Source organism: Melozone crissalis, unplaced genomic scaffold (genome assembly GCF_028551555.1).
Source record: "Melozone crissalis strain CALT ecotype California unplaced genomic scaffold, PUWL_Pcris_2 ptg000027l_1, whole genome shotgun sequence".
Lineage (NCBI taxonomy): Eukaryota > Metazoa > Chordata > Aves > Passeriformes > Passerellidae > Melozone > Melozone crissalis.
In genome coordinates, this window is record NW_026535805.1 from 34,838,304 (window position 1) to 34,856,088 (window position 17,785).

Genomic DNA, 17,785 nt, shown 5'->3' on the forward strand with positions numbered 1-17,785 from the left:
TTTTTAGAAGCTGCTCTCCATATGTTTTCAGGTATTGAAGAAGGAAGAGAAAAGCCGAAATCGGAGTGAACCATAAGAGACAACACAGAGAATTGTTTACGGCTGCATGGAAGATTTCTCATCCCAACAGAGTTTGGCCTAGAAAGGAATCTTTTGGGAAGGATGAAGTTTCATGGGCCCACTTCTCAGTGCAAGGATATTTTTGGATTTTCTATGGGGGGAAAATGATTTTAGCTAAATAATATTAATGTTTCAAACTTCAATTTCTCCATGTTTGCATGTGACATACCCATATAAGATGTATATTTATCTCCAAGGCATTCTCAACATGCATTTCTTGAATCAAATAAGTCATTTAACCATTAAGTCATTAGATCTTTTTACTTCTGCCAAGAAAAACAATGAGTCCATTTTCTGTACTGTTTGAAAAAAGTTTTACCAGATAGGTCTAATACAAGGAAACAAAGCAATCCCATATATTTCAAATTACAGCGTAGAAGTTAATTGCATGAATGTATCTAAAGAAGAGTTCAGTCTGACTGAAATATTAATGTAACACTATGTAACAGCTGCCTTAAATTTGTAATGTTAATAATTTTACCAGTCCAGTGAAATCTTACTTGCAGTGTTAAGATCTTAAGACCTAAATAAAGATTAAATTATCCTTGCATTTCTGTTATTTCATGCTGATTCTTGAAATTTGAGGGGGGCTGGGCTGTTTGTGTCTAAAAGGGAAAGCATTTAAGTCTTACTTCAGGAAGGCACATAAGCAAATGTTTGAAGTTAAGCATATGCCTGTTTGTATAAGGAATTCAATTGCAAAATACTAAGTGATTGTTTAAGTTTAACATGATTCTGTTTAATTATTAGACAATCAAGAAGTAACTCTAGTAGGCAGAAAAAAATTTGTCAAGAACTAAAATAAAGTGAATAATTTTTGGCAAGAGAATATTTATTAAAAAGTAGCTTTACAATCCAAGTATTGGTATTCATATCACATATTTTTTCATTAGTGTATTAAGTCATTTATTTTAACACAAGCAGAGCACTTTGAGTATGTATAGTGGTAATGTGTTGTTTTTAGTAACGGGATTTCTGCACAGTTTTAATACTGTTTAACAATGTTTCTGCTCTGGAATAATTCTGGGGAAAACTGATCTCCTGCAACTCATTACATGCCTCCACAGTACTTTTTAAACATATTTATGTACACACTATCATAAGAAACAGCACAAGTTCAACAATGTGCTTTTTGGTATGTTTCCTTCAAAAATAAGACTCAGTTATGGTATTGGCTTTGTCTGTCCATCTGCTAGATTATTTTCAACTTGCTGATCAAGAGTTGCAAAGATTTCAAAGCTAAGGAAATTGCTAGAAATTTAGTGGAAATGAGCGACCAGATAGAGAAGGAGCTCTTCTAATGATCCTACAGAGGGAGAGGACAGGACACACAAAACCAGTAGAATTTGGAAGCAAATGGCCATAGCCACGAGGCCTTGCATTAAGGATATTATGTTCGGCTGTTCCTGAATTCCTCATTAGATGTGCACAATGTTACTTGCTTTTAAAACTCAGAAAGGAAAGAAGGCATGGATTCATTCCTGTTCAGTGAGCTAGGAACTGCTTAAAGTCGCTGCTTCTGAAAGCTGTGGTAGCACATGAAAGTAGTGGTGGACAATGAATGTTCTGGGGGATCTGGCTGTACTTTCCAACAGCAGCAACTGTGGCTTAGGGCAGGAAGCCTGAAGCACAAATCCTCTTGACTTTTTGTCATATGAAGAATTTGCATAACCTATACTCTGCTGTTAAGTCTAGACCGTTTTTTTTTTTTATTATTTTATTTCATGGGTATTGTTTCCATCACAGAACTCCAGAACTCATTCTGATGGGAAGAATGTGTTAAATAAAAATAATAAAATACCACACAGCTGTACCCATGCTGCTAGAGCACACTCTTCTCATGTCTGCTGTATATATGGCACCACTGAATACTGAATGTCTGAGATCTCAAAAACTGACATTGATGGAAAGATTCCTCCTTCTCAGCAAGTTTTGTACCTGCTCGAGATAGGTTTTTCTTCTAATACCATGTCATTATATGCAATATAGAAAATAGAGTAAGAATATAAAGAGGACAGAACTGTCAGAGATCAGGATTGCATAGATAAATCCATAGGTAGGTGTCCAAGTGAAAGAAGGCTCCCTTTCAGAGGTATTGTATAGGCATGCTTAAAGTTGTCAACCCTCATATCTGTGAATTTGTGAATATTCAGCACCTGAAGAAAATAGACACCAAGCTTAGATCTCAGTTAAGCCCCTGAGGTTGGCAGTGTTAGCCAAAGGCAATATATGTGACACAAAACGTGGTGGGTTCCATTTGGTTTAAGAAAATTTATAGTATTCCAAGAAGGTTTGAACTCCATTTGTCTTCTCACATCTCAAAAAGTTCTCCACCTCCTGTGAGCTTTGAATCATCGTACTTAAAGTCAAAAACATTTTAGAGCATTAAATCCAGCCTCTGATGTATGAACCATGTTATAAATAACTTGGGGGCCTGTGTACCCAGAGAGCACTCTTCTAGACTGTTCATTCCCTTCAGGATTACACAATCCATCATTCTTAAGAAAGATGATGGATGAATGATGACTAAAATAAAAGTCACTTGTAAGCTTGCCAAATTTCAACCATCTTGGCTGAAATTGTCCCTGAAAGGTATTTCTCTTGGGGGAACTATTTTTTTGGTGGAAAGCTTTTTGTCAGAACAAGTAATTTATTTCCAAGTGAAAATCTATGAAAAAAAAAGTCTAGAAAACTTTTCTCTAGTTTTGTTGTGAAACTCAGTCTGAGGACAACATTTATGTTTGCAGCTTTTCTGAATTTATGAGGAATATCTATTTGTCCAAATTTTAGGAAAAACAATAAGCCTGCATTTCCCTGTAGTGCACAGGTAATTCTCCAGAGTGTTTATTATCTTTGGGAATAATTAAAGTTGTGGCTGAATAGGATTTTCTCTGCCATCCCTGGTCTGTTGATCCTCTCCATGCCTTGACTACCCAAGACACAGACAGAATGGGGAAGCCACTTTGCCTCCCATGTATTGTCAATACTTCCCCAGAGCTGATGCAAATAAAGCTGCATCGAAGTGTGAGGGAAGCCAAACTTTGATGACAGCCTGAGCAATGAGAATAGGTTCTAGATGGATGAACTAAGTGAAAAAAACTCTAGCTTTTCCCTTGAGGACTGCAATAAAATGAAATTAGTAGTGTTTGTTATGTTATAGCTGTAACGATAAACCACATAGAAAACTGTGTGAAGGAATCATTAGTTTTGTTGTCGGAGAAGAGTGCAGTGTGCAGTAAATAAGGAAGGCTGCCACACCTTGAACCGTGAGGAAAAAACAAAATATAGTTTCATCATTCAGTGAGCACCATCCATCAAGTGTTACAAATGAGGCACAGGAAAAAATGTTGTGTGATCATCTAATTAAAGGCAATATCATTATTCATACTCACAAGGGGCCAAATTAAGGTTGAACAGACAGCCTAAATGCTGACATTACCTCACTCCTCAATACCTAACTTTTCAAACTGAGTAATCTCTTTTTTTAGTAATAGAACACAAAATAGAGGGGTTAGAAAAAAAGGCTGGTTAGAAAGTCTAGCCACCATGTTGTTATGAATTTTATTGTGACTATGTCCCCTATTTGGCTTTAGAAAGCTCATCCTGACTTTCTGCCTGCATGTAGCTGCCCCAAAACACATATTCATAGTTCCCATACCGTTCTGTTGCAAAGGCTTTGCCATAATTTGCAAATTTGTGCCATGATCTCAACATTAAATTATTTCAATCTGTGATTTGGCTTGTGTGGGATAAAACTGTAATTTGATGTCTTTGTATAGCTACCATTGCCTTATTTTAAAGAAAAATGACAAATATTTTCCCTAATTTTCCCTAGTCTTTGCTTCTCTGCCCATGGGAGTAATATTAGCAAAATCACCACCAGTGCATGTCAAAGGCACTTGGCCACTGAGTAGACTGACTGATGGCTCACCATTCTGCAGGCTCCAGGGGGCAGTTTCTAGTGGCAGTGTACAACTCAGGCACTTCTCAGTTCATTTTTCCTATTGAATTTGCTTTTCAAAGACTACTTCAAATCCTAACAATAATTTATTCTTTGCCTTTTATTTTCTACAAGGATTGGTCCGTCTGCTCTGATTTGCACTTCAGTAGCCTTTGAAGACTCAGATACCATTAGAGTGAGCACTGAAAAGATTCATCATCTAAAATGTGAGCTGATGTATAGTCCTGAAGAGACCATGAGCCTGAGACAAGCACCACCAAGGCAGGTTGGGTGTTCCTGCCCTGGGAGTAAAGGAGCAAGCAATAGAGGAGGTGTAGGTGAGGTCACCTCTGAATGCAGACTTAGAGAAGTGCTACTAATGCTATCTTTTAATGCCCTCTATTGTCATGTGAGTAGGGTCAAACGTTGGTGACAGGTGTCTTTTGTCTGCAGCAGCCTAAGAAAGTTCCTGATCAAAGCCTGGTGTATCCTAGTAGAGGAGGTAATCTCCACTAGGGTATCCCAGTGCTCTGCTCCTGTGGTTCAGAGCTTCACCTGCTGCTGTGGCCAGATGGTTAAACTGGGGTCACAGGTGTTGCTGGGAAGGACAGCAACCCGGGAGTTTGACTACTGCCAAAGTCACAGGGAAGAAAAGAACATCTGGAAGTTTGGCTGGTCAGCTCTCTACAGTAGCAACAATTTCCTCTTTAAAGTAAGAACAAAGGGAGAATGAAACTAAACTGGAAAGTAAAAGGATGTAGCTGTTGAGGTCTGTTTAGAAAAGTTCTTGGGCACATCCTGACCTCACAGCACGTGCACTGGTGCTTTTGATTGCAGGGGCTTTGCTGAATGAGGGTGCAAGTGGACTGGCAGGTGGGGCATTTTGTGTAGTGCTTCTAATGATGTAATGATAGGGGTTTGGGCTTAGAGTGAAAATACGCATTTTGAGCATAGCTACTTCCTCTTGCTTGTATTATTTAAGTAACTAGGAGGAATAGAACTGCCCAATTTGCAGACCACAAACATGAAATATATTTAGCATATATTCTCCAAAATGAGCAATTTTATTTTTATCAAAATGCACTCTGTTTTGTTCAAGTAACAGATGGAAATCAATGGGTTTTAATGTAACCCAGAAGAGCAAGTTGTAGTCTTATTCCCTTAAGTACCCATTTGTTGTTCAGACCACAGCTGTAAAGGGATTTGAACCTCATCACAATAAATGCCAGTACAGAAATTTGAAAGGTAGGCCACAGACTTTGTGGCCCACTGGAGAAGGTATCTGCTGTTCCTTAGAGTTGTGTAAAGTGAGATAGAAATGAAATAGCATCTTTTTTGTGTTATTAATGTCATAACTAGCCATGGTGTTCAAATTCAGCATTTTATATATAGCTTGTGTATTAAAAAATCAACGTCTACCATTAGGCTGGAGAAGTATCTCTGCAGTGTGCATTCTGAATGTAGAGATTGCTATAGTGCAGTCAGTTCTAGGACTGAATTTCTCTTTGCTTTCTGTTATGCAGATAGGCCCCTCTGTATGTGTATAGTGTAGATAGAAGTTCAACACACACATGGACACGTATATACCCATATGTATACACACACAATCTTCTGCAGAAACAAATTATGACAGTTGGATGTTAAATGGCACTTACTTACTTTACATGGGAAGAAATCAGGCACTGTGGAAGGCATCATTTTTGACAGTAATGCCACCATAACTCCAAACTGACAGTCCCTTGTCCTCCTACTCTTCTCCTGGGAATAAGGCTGGTCAGCTGCTGGCCATCCTGCCCAAAGCAACAGGAACAGTCTGTGGCTGCAGGACTCTGCAGTTCCTGCATTTCTGCAGGCAGAACAGTGCTCTGGCTATCTGTCTATATATAATTTTCTTAGCTTATTTACTATGTACAATACAATAAGTTGTTCTTATATAATAATGGTTCTCAGTTTGGCTCTGAAGTTTACACCTGACAGATGAAATGGGATAAAAGAGAGGGAGGTCACCCCTCTCCTGTGACTGGTATTAAACTGAAAAACCATTCTCTAGAGAATGGAGTGGCTTAACAGGAGTGCTGTTAGTCATAGAGTAGGAAGAGGCAGTTAGTCACACAATACTTAGTGAGGCAGCAAAATTACGATAATGGAGGACCTCAACTACCTGTGCGTATTCTGGCCAAGAGTTACCATGGAACAAGTTATGAAGAGGGAATTTCTTGAATCTTCATATCTTGGAATGGAGTACACCAAGGCAGGGAGGGCTTTCAAGCATGGGTGAAGTTCAGGAGATGGCTCATTGGAGATGTAATCATAGCTGAGCCACTAAGCAATGCTGACCACAACATAATTAGGTTCACCTGCTTGGGATGTCATGAGGTCCTGGCTCCTTTAGTACCATGTAAGGTACCCAGCTTTGTACAGTAACCCTAAACACTGGGGAAGAGAGGTGGAGAGGACAGGAATGTGGGTGGGGGAAAGATGGAAGAAGATGTTACCATCCAAAGGTTACCTGCCTCCAGCAGACGGTTGTACAAAGGAGCCCCCTTGGCACAAACAATGGGAGCTTTTGCCATCCAATGGGAATGTTTTGCAGTGAATGCTTATTAGGCAGCTCTGGGGAGTTGTGTAAGAAGGCAGCCAAGAGAGGATAAAATAACCTGGTTAGAAAAATTACATTGCCTAGCTGTAGCCCACAGTTAGGTGCATACAGTCCAGAGAGAGCGCTCAGTCAAAATGGGTTTTGGTCTCTTTCTGCCAAGGCCTTAGAGTTATGCAGGATTTTGAGCCCACTCCTTGGAGAAGGGGTTTACTGAGGCCAACCTGTCTGCAGAAATGGTGCAATAGACATCCTGCCAAGGATGGCACAGTGTGTAAAATCCCAGGTCTGAGGGGAAAGTATGCAGGCACATGACTGTATATTGTGGTGCTTTTAATGTCAGAACCACTGGTGGGATAGCTGTAGTTAGAGACACATATAAATACATTGGTATCATTATATTCCAACTCTTTCTAGCATTGCAGAGGTTTTGAAAGGAGCCACAATTCTGACTAGGCAGTAAGCTTAGAAAGAGGTTCACTGGATGGACCTATGATACAATCAAACCAAGAGCACTTGTGAAGTCAAGCACCTGGCTGTCACTGCAGTCAGGGCTGCAGACATGGGTGTCACTGCACAGTGTCGCAGCCTCCCGTTTGTAGTGGCCCACAGCTCAGCCCTGTGTGATGTGTAGTGCTTTACCTACTGTGGGAAGTCCAAAGGGCCAAAGCCATCCCAGGGGTTAGCCAGATCCTGCCTACAAACAAGTATTCTGCTCTGCTTGTGAGCTCAGCTCCCATACAGGGTGGCATATATACTGGCATGTGCCATGGGGATGGTTGATTCGTGTGTCTGGAGATTTCAGGCTAACTCAAAGCAAAAAATAAATAAAAAAACCCAAAAGAAAAGAGATTTAAGGCTTTGCTTAATAGAGCATGAATTATGCAGGTACTGAAAGATTTCTATTCCCTTTCAGCCCTCAGAATTTAGATTCTGCTGGATATACTTAATTTTTTAAAGCCCTCTACATTTTGCAGTTTATACATTTGCATAGCGTAGGACTACTGTCAGGAACATATATCTACAGATCTGGGGCAGGAGCTGTTCTCATCATTACAGTGGGATGGAAAAGAGAAAACAGTTCAAAGGAGGAGGATGGGGGAAGGGAAGCATTTCCATATATTTTTTAAGGAATCAGAAAGACACACAGGCAAGTGTGTCAATCATGAGACACAGTTCTCTCTTTAATATTGTCAGGAACACAAAAGTTCACAGAGCACATGTGTGAGAGGGTGCTGTGCTGCCTTGACTACATGATCTGCATGATACATGTCAGAAGATGGGAATGTTGCTATGGCAATTCTTCTCTCTCCTGAATACTAAGTTGTCGAAGAAGCCAGTTCACAGTCAGGCAGGCTCACTTATGAACTTGCCTGCTTGAAGATGCTAAATACTATTTATAGCTTCTCTTGCAAGGAGACAACATTGTTTTCTGCCCTGGCCTCTTAAGACCCTGTGCCCCAGCTCTCCAATATTCCTGATGTTTATGTGATTTGGAAGCTGCCGAGGACAGAGATTGAGGTGAATTTTGTGTTGGAGAGTGTTGGGGTTTTCCCTTGGCTTATACAATGTCCTTCAATTTTCATCTTGCTAAGAAAGCAACAGACAGATGGGTCTTTCTGCATTTCCAAAAGTCATCTTGCTGTTTTTGTGAAGTTCTGGATTGAGTAATTCATTTGTCTTTACTTTCAGTCTGCAGAATAGTAACCTGTTTTCTCTAATGCTTCCCCTGGCAGGACAGCAGGAGAGGGACTGGCAGCCTGTTGGTGCCCCCTACCAATTTTTTCACTTGAGCCCATCCTGTCCTTGCTTCTGTTATGGAGCCATTCCCACTGTGCTGTGTGGGTGCTGCCGTGGGAGGGGGATGCCTGCACCAGCAGCTCTCCTACTGCACCTGTGATTTCCCTTAGAAATAATGCTCTGTGCTCCTTCCTTCCCTAAAAACCTGTATAATAGCACGGCTTCGTGGAAGCAAAGCAGCTTTGTTGTAGAGGTGGCAAACTCCAGTAGATGCAGGGATTCCTGTATTACAGTGTCTCCCAATGTCCATGTTGTATCATGTTTTCTGGTAGCAGTCTCTGTTTTCAGCTATTTTCCTTTAACCTAAGTTTCATTTTGTAATTGGAATGTTCCTCACTAGGAAATTCTACATGTCTGATTCAGACTAAATTTTCTAAGATGGCTCAGGCACTCCAAAACTGAAGATAAGCAAAACCAGACTGTATTATCTATATTAAAAAAAATCCTTCAAATTAGTTGATCATACTGGGTTGTTGGGGTTTGGTTTTGTTTTTTTTTTTAATTTGTTTTGGGTTTTGTTTTTTGGTGGGGTTTTTTTGGTTTGTTTTTTTTTTGGTTGGTTGGTTGGTTGGTTTTTTTGTTTTGTATTTTTTTTAATCAGGATGGATACTGCTGTAGGAAACTCTGCAAGTAGGCAGAATGTAAAATCCTGATCTGATGTGTTGTAAATTAATCAGGACAACATAGGAAGAAAAAAGAGTTGCTCTGCTTACCTGTGTGATGCTGGGTATTTTACTTAATTTTACCACCTCGCAGTTTGCCAGTAACTTCTTTTAAAGTTTGAAGTGTTTATTTAACACCTCCCATGGGCTCTAAAAGTACTAAAACAAATGAGTTCTGCAAGAGCAAATGATCAAGGCAAAGGTGCCATCGAAAATGATGACAATTTGTTTACCAAAGTACTCCAATACCCACCTCAAACAGAGAATGTACCCAACATCTGGATTTGATCCTTCAGTGATCAGTTAAAGAATAGCAAAGCCAACAGAAAACACAATCATCTGTCACAGAGAGAAGTGTGACCAAAAGAACAATAAAAGATCATTTAAATGTCCAATTCCAATAAGACAACAGAACTCTCAGACAAGTCACAGGTTCATGTACAAGAAGAGACATTTGCAAATACAGGACATCTTAGGAAACTGCAGGAGCAGATGCTCTCCAGAGAAATGTGTCTTCTTGATATAGCATTCATTTGCACCTGTAAGAACAAGAAATAAGTGGAAGAATTTCAAAATCAAGCCTTGACTCTGTAACACATATGCAGGCATAATGTAGATCACCCAAAAATGACAATGACTTAATGATTTATTTTATGTCTTGTTTCTGCTGTGCTCATCAAGAGAGCTTTACTTAGTCCAGCTGGTCTGAGGATTTTGATACCCATGTGACTCAGAGGCAGGAATTCAAACCACATTGGCCAGTACAGAGATGTCAAAAAGTTTCCATAGTGCAAGGGAAACAGAAATGAAAACTATTTGCTGGTTTAGAGGGATTAACACAGAGAGGTCGATTAGCAGCTTGCAGATACCCAGACCTATGGTTCTTAAACTATGCTCTCTCTTCTTTTCCATCTGAGCCCATTTTGTTTCCAGAAATTTAAGGGACAAACATGAGAAGCCACTCCTGCTGCAGGTACTTTCTGTGTTTCTGAGCAAGCAGGCCAAGAAAAACAGCAGACCAAGATAATTTTCCTACAGAGCTCCACACCAGCTAGAGAAGGATGATGAAGTGCAGAAGATTTGCTGACAGCGCAGCTCTCTCTGTTGAAGGGGACCGGCATGTGCTGCTTTCTTACAGGCAGGATTGCCCCCAGGTCAGAGCGTTGTGCTGCTGCAGCTTGCCCAGAGCAGCTGTAGATGTCATATCTGAAAGACTGAAAAGCTTAAAATTCCCTGCTCAAAGAGCAGCTTTTGCCTCGTGCTGCCTGAAGCTATCCATGACCACAAAGCCTCATCCGGGATGTGACCATGAGAGCTTCCTGAAGCAGCGGTGCTGCTTGCAGGCTGCCTGCCTCTAGTGACCACAGTGTGATCCCTTTGCTTTCCCCACTGCAGTCGAGGATCTCTTGTCCATCCCTGGAACAGCTCCTCTGCATTCACAGCCATGAAAAACCACAGGAGCTGGAGTAAACCGAGATTTATTCAGAAAGAGGGTCTGAATCCAATTAGAGCAAAATAAACAGTCAACATGACACATTTTCTTCTCACCTCTGCAGAAGGTAATCTAGCTGATCCCTTTGTGTTGTAACAGGAAAATCCCTGGTACCTTACAGCTCCACAGCCAGCACTGGAGGACACAGCACAGGCAGCAAACACCAGCTGGGCCTCCAGCCCACCCAGCTCTGCCTTTGGCACTGCGAGCCAGCAGCTGCCTCGGGTGCCTCCTCAAACTTTCTGCTACAGAGCCTACAGGCAAGCGCTGACTTGGGGCCGCATCTCATTTTCTTTTCCCAAATAAGCATTCTGCTTTGCTGCTGTGATGCAAGTTTCCTAAATAAGATATTCTGGGAAAGAGATCTTCCTGTGTGCTTTTGAGAGGAGACAGTCCTTTCTTTCGGGAGGCATGGCATTCTCACAGGCTGCACTGACATCCTGTGGCACGACTTCCCCACATGGAAAGAGCATCAAGGGACAGCTTTGCCCCCTCTCTGCAAGTCTCTCTTGCATCCAAACCCTTTGGGAGGGGAAGGGGCACCTGCCCCCTTGCTGGGTCCAGCACCAGCTCCTGCCCACCGTACCTGGCAGGCACAGCTCCTGATGTCACCTCAGCTGCCACTCATCCTGCCACCACCGGCCTGGGAGTGAGAGACCGGCCTCCCGCCCCATTTGGCATCTGAATCACTGCCCCAGCATAAGGGCTGTGCAAGCATGAGCTGTAGTGACATAGCATGGGTGGGGTGTTGCTGGAAGGGTGGGAGCTTTTTTAAGGGAAAAAATTATGAAAACCCCTCACACCCCCCCCTGCACCCCCAACCCCCTCTGCCCACAGAGCACTGAGCCCTGCCATGGGGTGGCCAGGGTCTGCAGCAAGCTGCATCCCTCAGCCCAGGCTAAGGCATTGTGGTGCAAAATAGCACCCAGCCCCTCAGAAGGCGACTTTAATTTTACTTCCCCTTGGAGAATAGCGTTAATCCGGAACTTTTAAGGCACCACTCGATCAGCTGAATTACAGCTATTAGCTTTGGACTCTAGGCATTTTTATGAGATATTAGTTCCAGGGCTTGTGGTTTGGCATGGAAAGCATATTATTCACACACAAAACAACTGCATTAAAATAACATTAGGAATCTGGCTTAAACTGACAAAACCTAGGAAACTCAGAATTAAGGCTGAAAGTATGTCCTTAACTCACCCACTGCGTGCCCGTGGCCGCCTGGGCAGTGTGTTGGCCCCGCTGCCTCCAGCTGAGCCATATTCCCATGCTGTTCCAGGGAGGAAACAGGCTGCAACACCCCTGGGAGCAGCAATCCCACCTTGTGCCTTGGAGCCCTCATCCACTCCGACAAGTTTTAGGATTTACGTGTAATGCAACTTTTTTTCTGAGCATCTCTACCTAGAGCCAGGTTTCCTCCCCTGTCACCAGCACCATTGCACTCAGAGCAAAAGTTGCACAGAGGTGCGGAGGCTGGATGGAGGCAACACCAGCCCTGAGGGAGGCAGATGGGCCTTTCTGCAAGCTGCTGGGGAAAAACCCTTGGCTCAGAGAATGCCTTCTAGTGTTCACTTTGTGGATCACCTCACTATGAGGGAGCTGAGGCCAAGAAGTAGTGTGAAGACACAGGTTGCTCTCACTGGAGCTGGAGAGGTGTGGGGGGAAACTTGTGCAGGAATTGTCCCAATTGGCTCCTCTTTTGCAGGGCTTTCAGTCATGGGAAGCAACACTACATACAGAGAAATTTGTGTCACAGCACCCAGTGGCTGAAAAACAAGGGAGCATCCCTAAAAGGGTCAAAAAGGAGCATTGCTGTGTGCACTCCTGGTCTGAACATCCGCTGTGCTCCAGTTTTTCTCCCAGAGCCCTGTCCTTGATCACAGGACACCAATATCCAAATGCTGTCCTGGGCCCTGGCTCTCCAGAAGGTGCCTCTGGGCTGTGGAAAAGGCGATCTCAACTGCAGCGCGCTCGCTGCAAGAGCAAACAAACAAAGCAGCAGCCTCAGCGGAATCACAGCTCACATCATCCAAGAAATGAATTACCACAGGCCTCTAGGAAGGACTGATCTGCTCACTCCTGGAGCAGAGCTCATTTTTAAGATGTTCTTCCTCTGTGGCCAAATATTTGCCTCCACATGGCAGCAAAATCAGCTCCTCTAAAGCCCTGTTTGAAATAAGCTTCACTTCTGCCCTACCCATTCCTTTTATTTAGGAGCTCTGCTGTTCTGTAGGAAACAGTCCAAGATGCTCATGCATGAGGGATCTCTCAAGAATAAACCACATTAAAAAGAAAAAATCCAGAAGGCAGCAGCTAAAGAAAAAATATTGTGTTGAAGTTGCAAGGTTGTCACATTGCTCTGTAAAAGGGGGTGCACCTTAACCATATTGGGTGTGATTTTTTTCCTCTCAGTGAGGTGAGAAATACATTTACTATTCCCATCTTGGGAGCAAAATAAATAGAATAATTATTTCCTTTACCAGCAAAAGAAAATGAAGCAGAGTTTTTAAAAGCTGTGCTTTTTACTTGCGTGCCTTAAACCAACATATTCCCTCACTGGCTGGCATTTGCAACAGACCACAAACACATTGCTACACGTGGCACCAAGTTTGTGTTTCAGGTCAGAATTGAGATGTTCTGGTGATAAATGAGAGATGCTTGTTCTATGGACATCTTGCCCCAGAAACACTGTAGCTAAATTTACCATAGAGCACTACCAGTTTAATTCTTCCTTAGGAGGTCTTTTAATGACGGGAAAAAAAAGAGTTCTGGGACCATTCTCTAAACATAATTTGGGACCTCAGTATGAGGCCACCTTGGTCTTCTTTAAAAGCTGGTGGGCGTCTCCATGTATCTCAGAGTACAGACAGCACCATGGATGTTCACCACTTATGAAAGATGAGTCTGAAATGAACAGGTGTTGCACAACACAGGGCTTGTGTCACCCTTGTCCTTTGTATCTCATGAGACAGGCACTCAGAGCTGGGCCAGTGTGCACACATGCAGAGCATTTCCAGAAAATGATGGAATATAGGCCAGGATGGGTTTTCAGATGTCACAGGGAAGGGTCTCTTATCTTGCCCTTGCACATCTGCAATCCACACACAAAAAAAAATTACCAGAAAATAAGATGAAGTTGAGACTGCAGGTATGTGCATTTTGTTAAGCCCACTGTGTCTCTTGCAGAAAATGGTTGAAATGGGAGGTGATTGCTTCCACATTAAGGAAGACTTAAGAATGACTGACAAGATCCACTTTTGCAGTTTTTATTTCTGCCAATCAAATCACTGAGGACACCAGTGAATAGTGCATATTTAGAAAATGTATTTTTAAAGCTGGGCTTTGACTGAACAGTCTCTACTTCATGAGAAACTGAAGCCTTCCCTTCCCAGCAAGCTGTGACTTAAAAGCAGCAAGTGAAAGAGGAAAAAAACAACAAAGGTATAATGAAGAAACCAAACTGTAAAAAAAAAGAGTGGTCTTGCCAAATGGGCACCAGCACCCTACACCCTCTTTTCAGGCTTCGGAGCAAACTAGATGCTCATATATGAGGACACAGATCAGAAGGAATAGGCAAGGAAGAAGTTTGGTAACCCTGTATGTTAGGGAGTATTTAGATTTTCTGAAGCTTACTGATGGTGGCAATGAGATTGAGTGTTTATGGATAAGAATCTGTGCAAAGGCCAGCAAGGCACTGAGTTTTTGAAAGGCAGACTTTGACCTGTCTAGGAGACTGGTTGCAGAGTCCCATGGCAGTCAGTCCTCAAGGGCAAAGGGGTCTAGGAAGGCTGGATATTCTTCAAGAAGGAAATCCCAAAAGTGTGGGGGTAGGCTGAAAGATGAGCCAGTGGGGAAGAAGACCAGCTTGGCTGAACAGAGAACTTTGGCTGGAATTTGGGGATGAAAAGAGCATTTATGACCTTTAGAGGAAGAGGCAGGCAACTCAGGAGGACTGCAAACATGTTGTGAGGTTATGCAGAGAGAAAATTAGAAGCACCAAAGCCCAGATAGAACTTAATCTGGCTACTGCAGTAAAAGACAATAAAAAATGTTTCTATAAATATATCATCAACAACAGGAGGGTTAAGGAGAATCTGCATCTTTTATGAGATGTGAAGGGAAGTGAAAAAGGGTGAGGAGAAGACTGAGGTGCTTAATGCCTTTCTCTTAGTCTTTAATACAACCAGTGGTTGTTGGGGCACCAAGTGCCCTGACCTGGAAGACAGGAGTGGGGAACAGAATGGAGCCCCCATGATCTAAGGGATGTTGGTCAGTGACCTGCAACGCAATTTAGATACACACAAGTTTATAGGGCTGGATGGAATCCACCCAAGGGTGCTGAGGGATCTGGCAGAAGTGCTCACCAATCCACTTTCCATCATTCACCAGCAGTCCTGGCTAACTGAGGAGGGGCCAGTTACCAAATGTGGAACCCATCTGCAAGAATGGAAGGGATGAGGATCCAGAGAACAACAGGCCTGTAAATCCTGGTCCCAGAGAAGGTTATAGAGCCATCACGGGTGCCATCACAGAGTACATACAGACAACTGGGAAATCAGGCCCAGCCAGGGTGGGTTCGTGAAAGATGGGTCCTGCTTGACCAACCTGATTTAAGTTTACAATAAGGTGTAAATCTTATTTTAGTAATTAGTAAATCCTTTGACACTATTTCCTACAGCATTCTCCTGGAGAAACTGGCTGGTCATGCCTTGGTCTGGTGCACTGTTCACTGGGCAAAAAGCTGTCTGGATGGCTGGGCCCAGGGATTGGTGGTGAATGGTGCTGCATCCAGCTGGTGATCTGTCGCTTGTGCTCTCCAGGGATCAGTGTTGGGGCCAGTTTGGCATGTGCATTGATGATCTGGATGAGGGGATTGAAACACCAAGCTGGGTGGGAGTGTTGATCTGCTGGAGGGCAGGAAAGTTCTGCAGGGGGATCTGGACAGGCTGGACCAGTGGGCTGAGCCAGTGCTACGAGGTTCAGTAAGGCCAAGGGCCAGGTCCTGCCCTTGGGTCACAACAGCCCCAGGCAGGGCTACAGGCTGGGAGAGGAGTAGCTGGGAAGTGCCCTGGCAGAAAAGGACCTGGGGGTGCTGGTCAGCAGCAGCTGAGCATGAGCCAGCTGTGCCCAGGTGGCCAAGAAGCCGATGGCATCCTGGCCTGGATCAGCAATGGTGTGGCCAGCAGGAGCAGGGCAGGGATTGTCCCCCTGTACTCAGCACTGGTGAGGCTGCGCCTCAAATCCAGTGTCCAGTTCTGAGCCCATCACTGCAGAGAGGACACTGAGCGTGTCCAGGAAAGGGCAAGGGAGCTGGGGAAGGGTCTGGAGCACAAGTCCTGTGAGGAGCAGCTGAGGGAGCCAGGAGTGTTCAGTCTGGAGAAAAGGAGGCCTGGGGAGACCTTATCACTCTCTACAACTATGTGTAGGAGGTTGCAGCCAGGTAGGGGTCAGCCTCTTCTCCCAGGTAACAAGAGACAGGGTGAGAGGAAATGGCCTCAAATCACACTAGGAGAGGTTTAGATTAGATATTAGAAAAAAAAATTTCCTCACTGAAAGGCTTGTTAAGCATTGGAACAGGCTGTCCAGGGAAGTGATTGAGTCCCCTCTCTGGAGGTATTTAAAAGACACGTCAATGTGGTGCTTGGGAGTGTGGCTTAGTGGTGAACTTGGCAGTGAACAGCTGAACTTGATAATTTCATACATCCCTTCTGATAAACAATTCTCTAATTCTAACCCTTTCCTCCAACCTGGCTACCACCCACATCTCAGTTTCATCAGTCCCCTCCCTTTTCATCTGCTCTTGCTGCCAGGTGGTCTGGCATTCCCTTATCTCAGCCTCAAAGGACCCTGTAGTGCGGGGGATTGGAAAGACAAACCAAATTTTTCTCCCGAGAGAGGCAGGTAGGTCCCCAGGTGCCTGTCCTCATTACAGATTGTGCTTTGGGAGCTGGATCCAGCTGGCAGAAATTTCTCATTAAGATGGCAAGGCTGAAAATGTGAACCTGGAGGGAAACTATGTAGTTGTGGAGCAGAGGTGGCCTTGAGGTTGGGGTTAAAGAGGAGGTGATAAGACTATTCTATTTTTATTTTAGCTTAGCATTGTGGGATTCTCTTAGTTATGGAAGTGGCAGCATGTTTTGGGTGTGTTCAGGCTTATTTGGATTTCCCACCCTTACCTCCTCTGCTCTAAAAATGTTATGATCTTGCAAGTGTTAAATTTTGACTAGTTCCAGCATAGGCTTGGGACAGGAAAAAGCTTGTTTTAGGACTGCTAAAGTCTGGATCATGTACAGTGAGTGGGAGTTATGCTCCAGCTATTTTTCTGGTACGTATTTGAGGAAAAGCAGGAAGAGTAGGCAGAGCTCAGGCTCTGCTTATTTTTGTGCTAGCAAACAGCATAGCTCTGGCAGAGGAAAAAGGATTTAAAGAGTTGATCTGACGTGCTACAGCTATGGGCAGCTCCTGACAGCATCTTCAGACATATGAGGTGGTCAAGGGCATGTGCTGCTACTGCCCTTTTTTGCTGGAAAGTGTAAATACCAGCAGAATACAAACAGGAGAAAGAAATCAGATGCAGGGCGATTGTGGAAGCTTTAAGAGTCCCAGGTCTTTGAGGTTTGCCAGCCCTGCAGACTCTCTCTCTCTTTTAGCCAGTCCCCTACATGACAGCCCACCTGTGTGGCCCCTAAGGAGCTTTTAGAAAAAGCACTTTACGTGGCAGCTCTGAGCTCTGCAGTGCTGTGCCAGCCATGCAGCCCTTGCTGGAAGTGTTGGGCAACCGGACCATGGTGTGTACAGCCACACACCTTCCCAGCAGTGGGTGAGGTGTGTTTGCACGTCCAAGGAAACTTTACTTGGAGTGCAGCTCCACTGTGATTATTTCAGTGGCTTTTCTCCCCCTGATTTTGTGTACAGAAGGAGAGATGCTCTGAGTAACTGTGCCAAAATTCTCCAAACTCTGCTCCACACGTTTCAAAGGATCAGTGGGTTTAACAGCTGCACTTCTTTATGATAAATGGTGATAAACACTAGCTGAGGTAGCTATCCTCTGCTAAGAAAACATCCCTGTGTCTGTTGACTCCTGTTGTCTCTTACTCTGCTCTCTGCACTGATGGCATCTGCCACATCCAGTGCTGTCTGGGTGCCAGCTGACCACAGGATCCAGTCCTCTGATT

General features: G+C 43.6%; 1 protein-coding gene across 1 annotated transcript in view; it reads left to right on the forward strand.

Annotated features, from left to right (window-relative positions):
- AIG1 (androgen induced 1) overlaps positions 1–670 on the forward strand; it is a 123,316-nt gene extending 122,646 nt beyond the window's left edge. The window contains exon 6 of the mRNA XM_054279570.1: positions 32–670. Coding sequence (XP_054135545.1) covers positions 32–69 — 38 coding nt within the window. The 3' untranslated portion in view covers positions 70–670. The remainder of the gene's footprint in view (positions 1–31) is intronic.
- Positions 671–17,785: the final 17,115 nt, after the last annotated feature.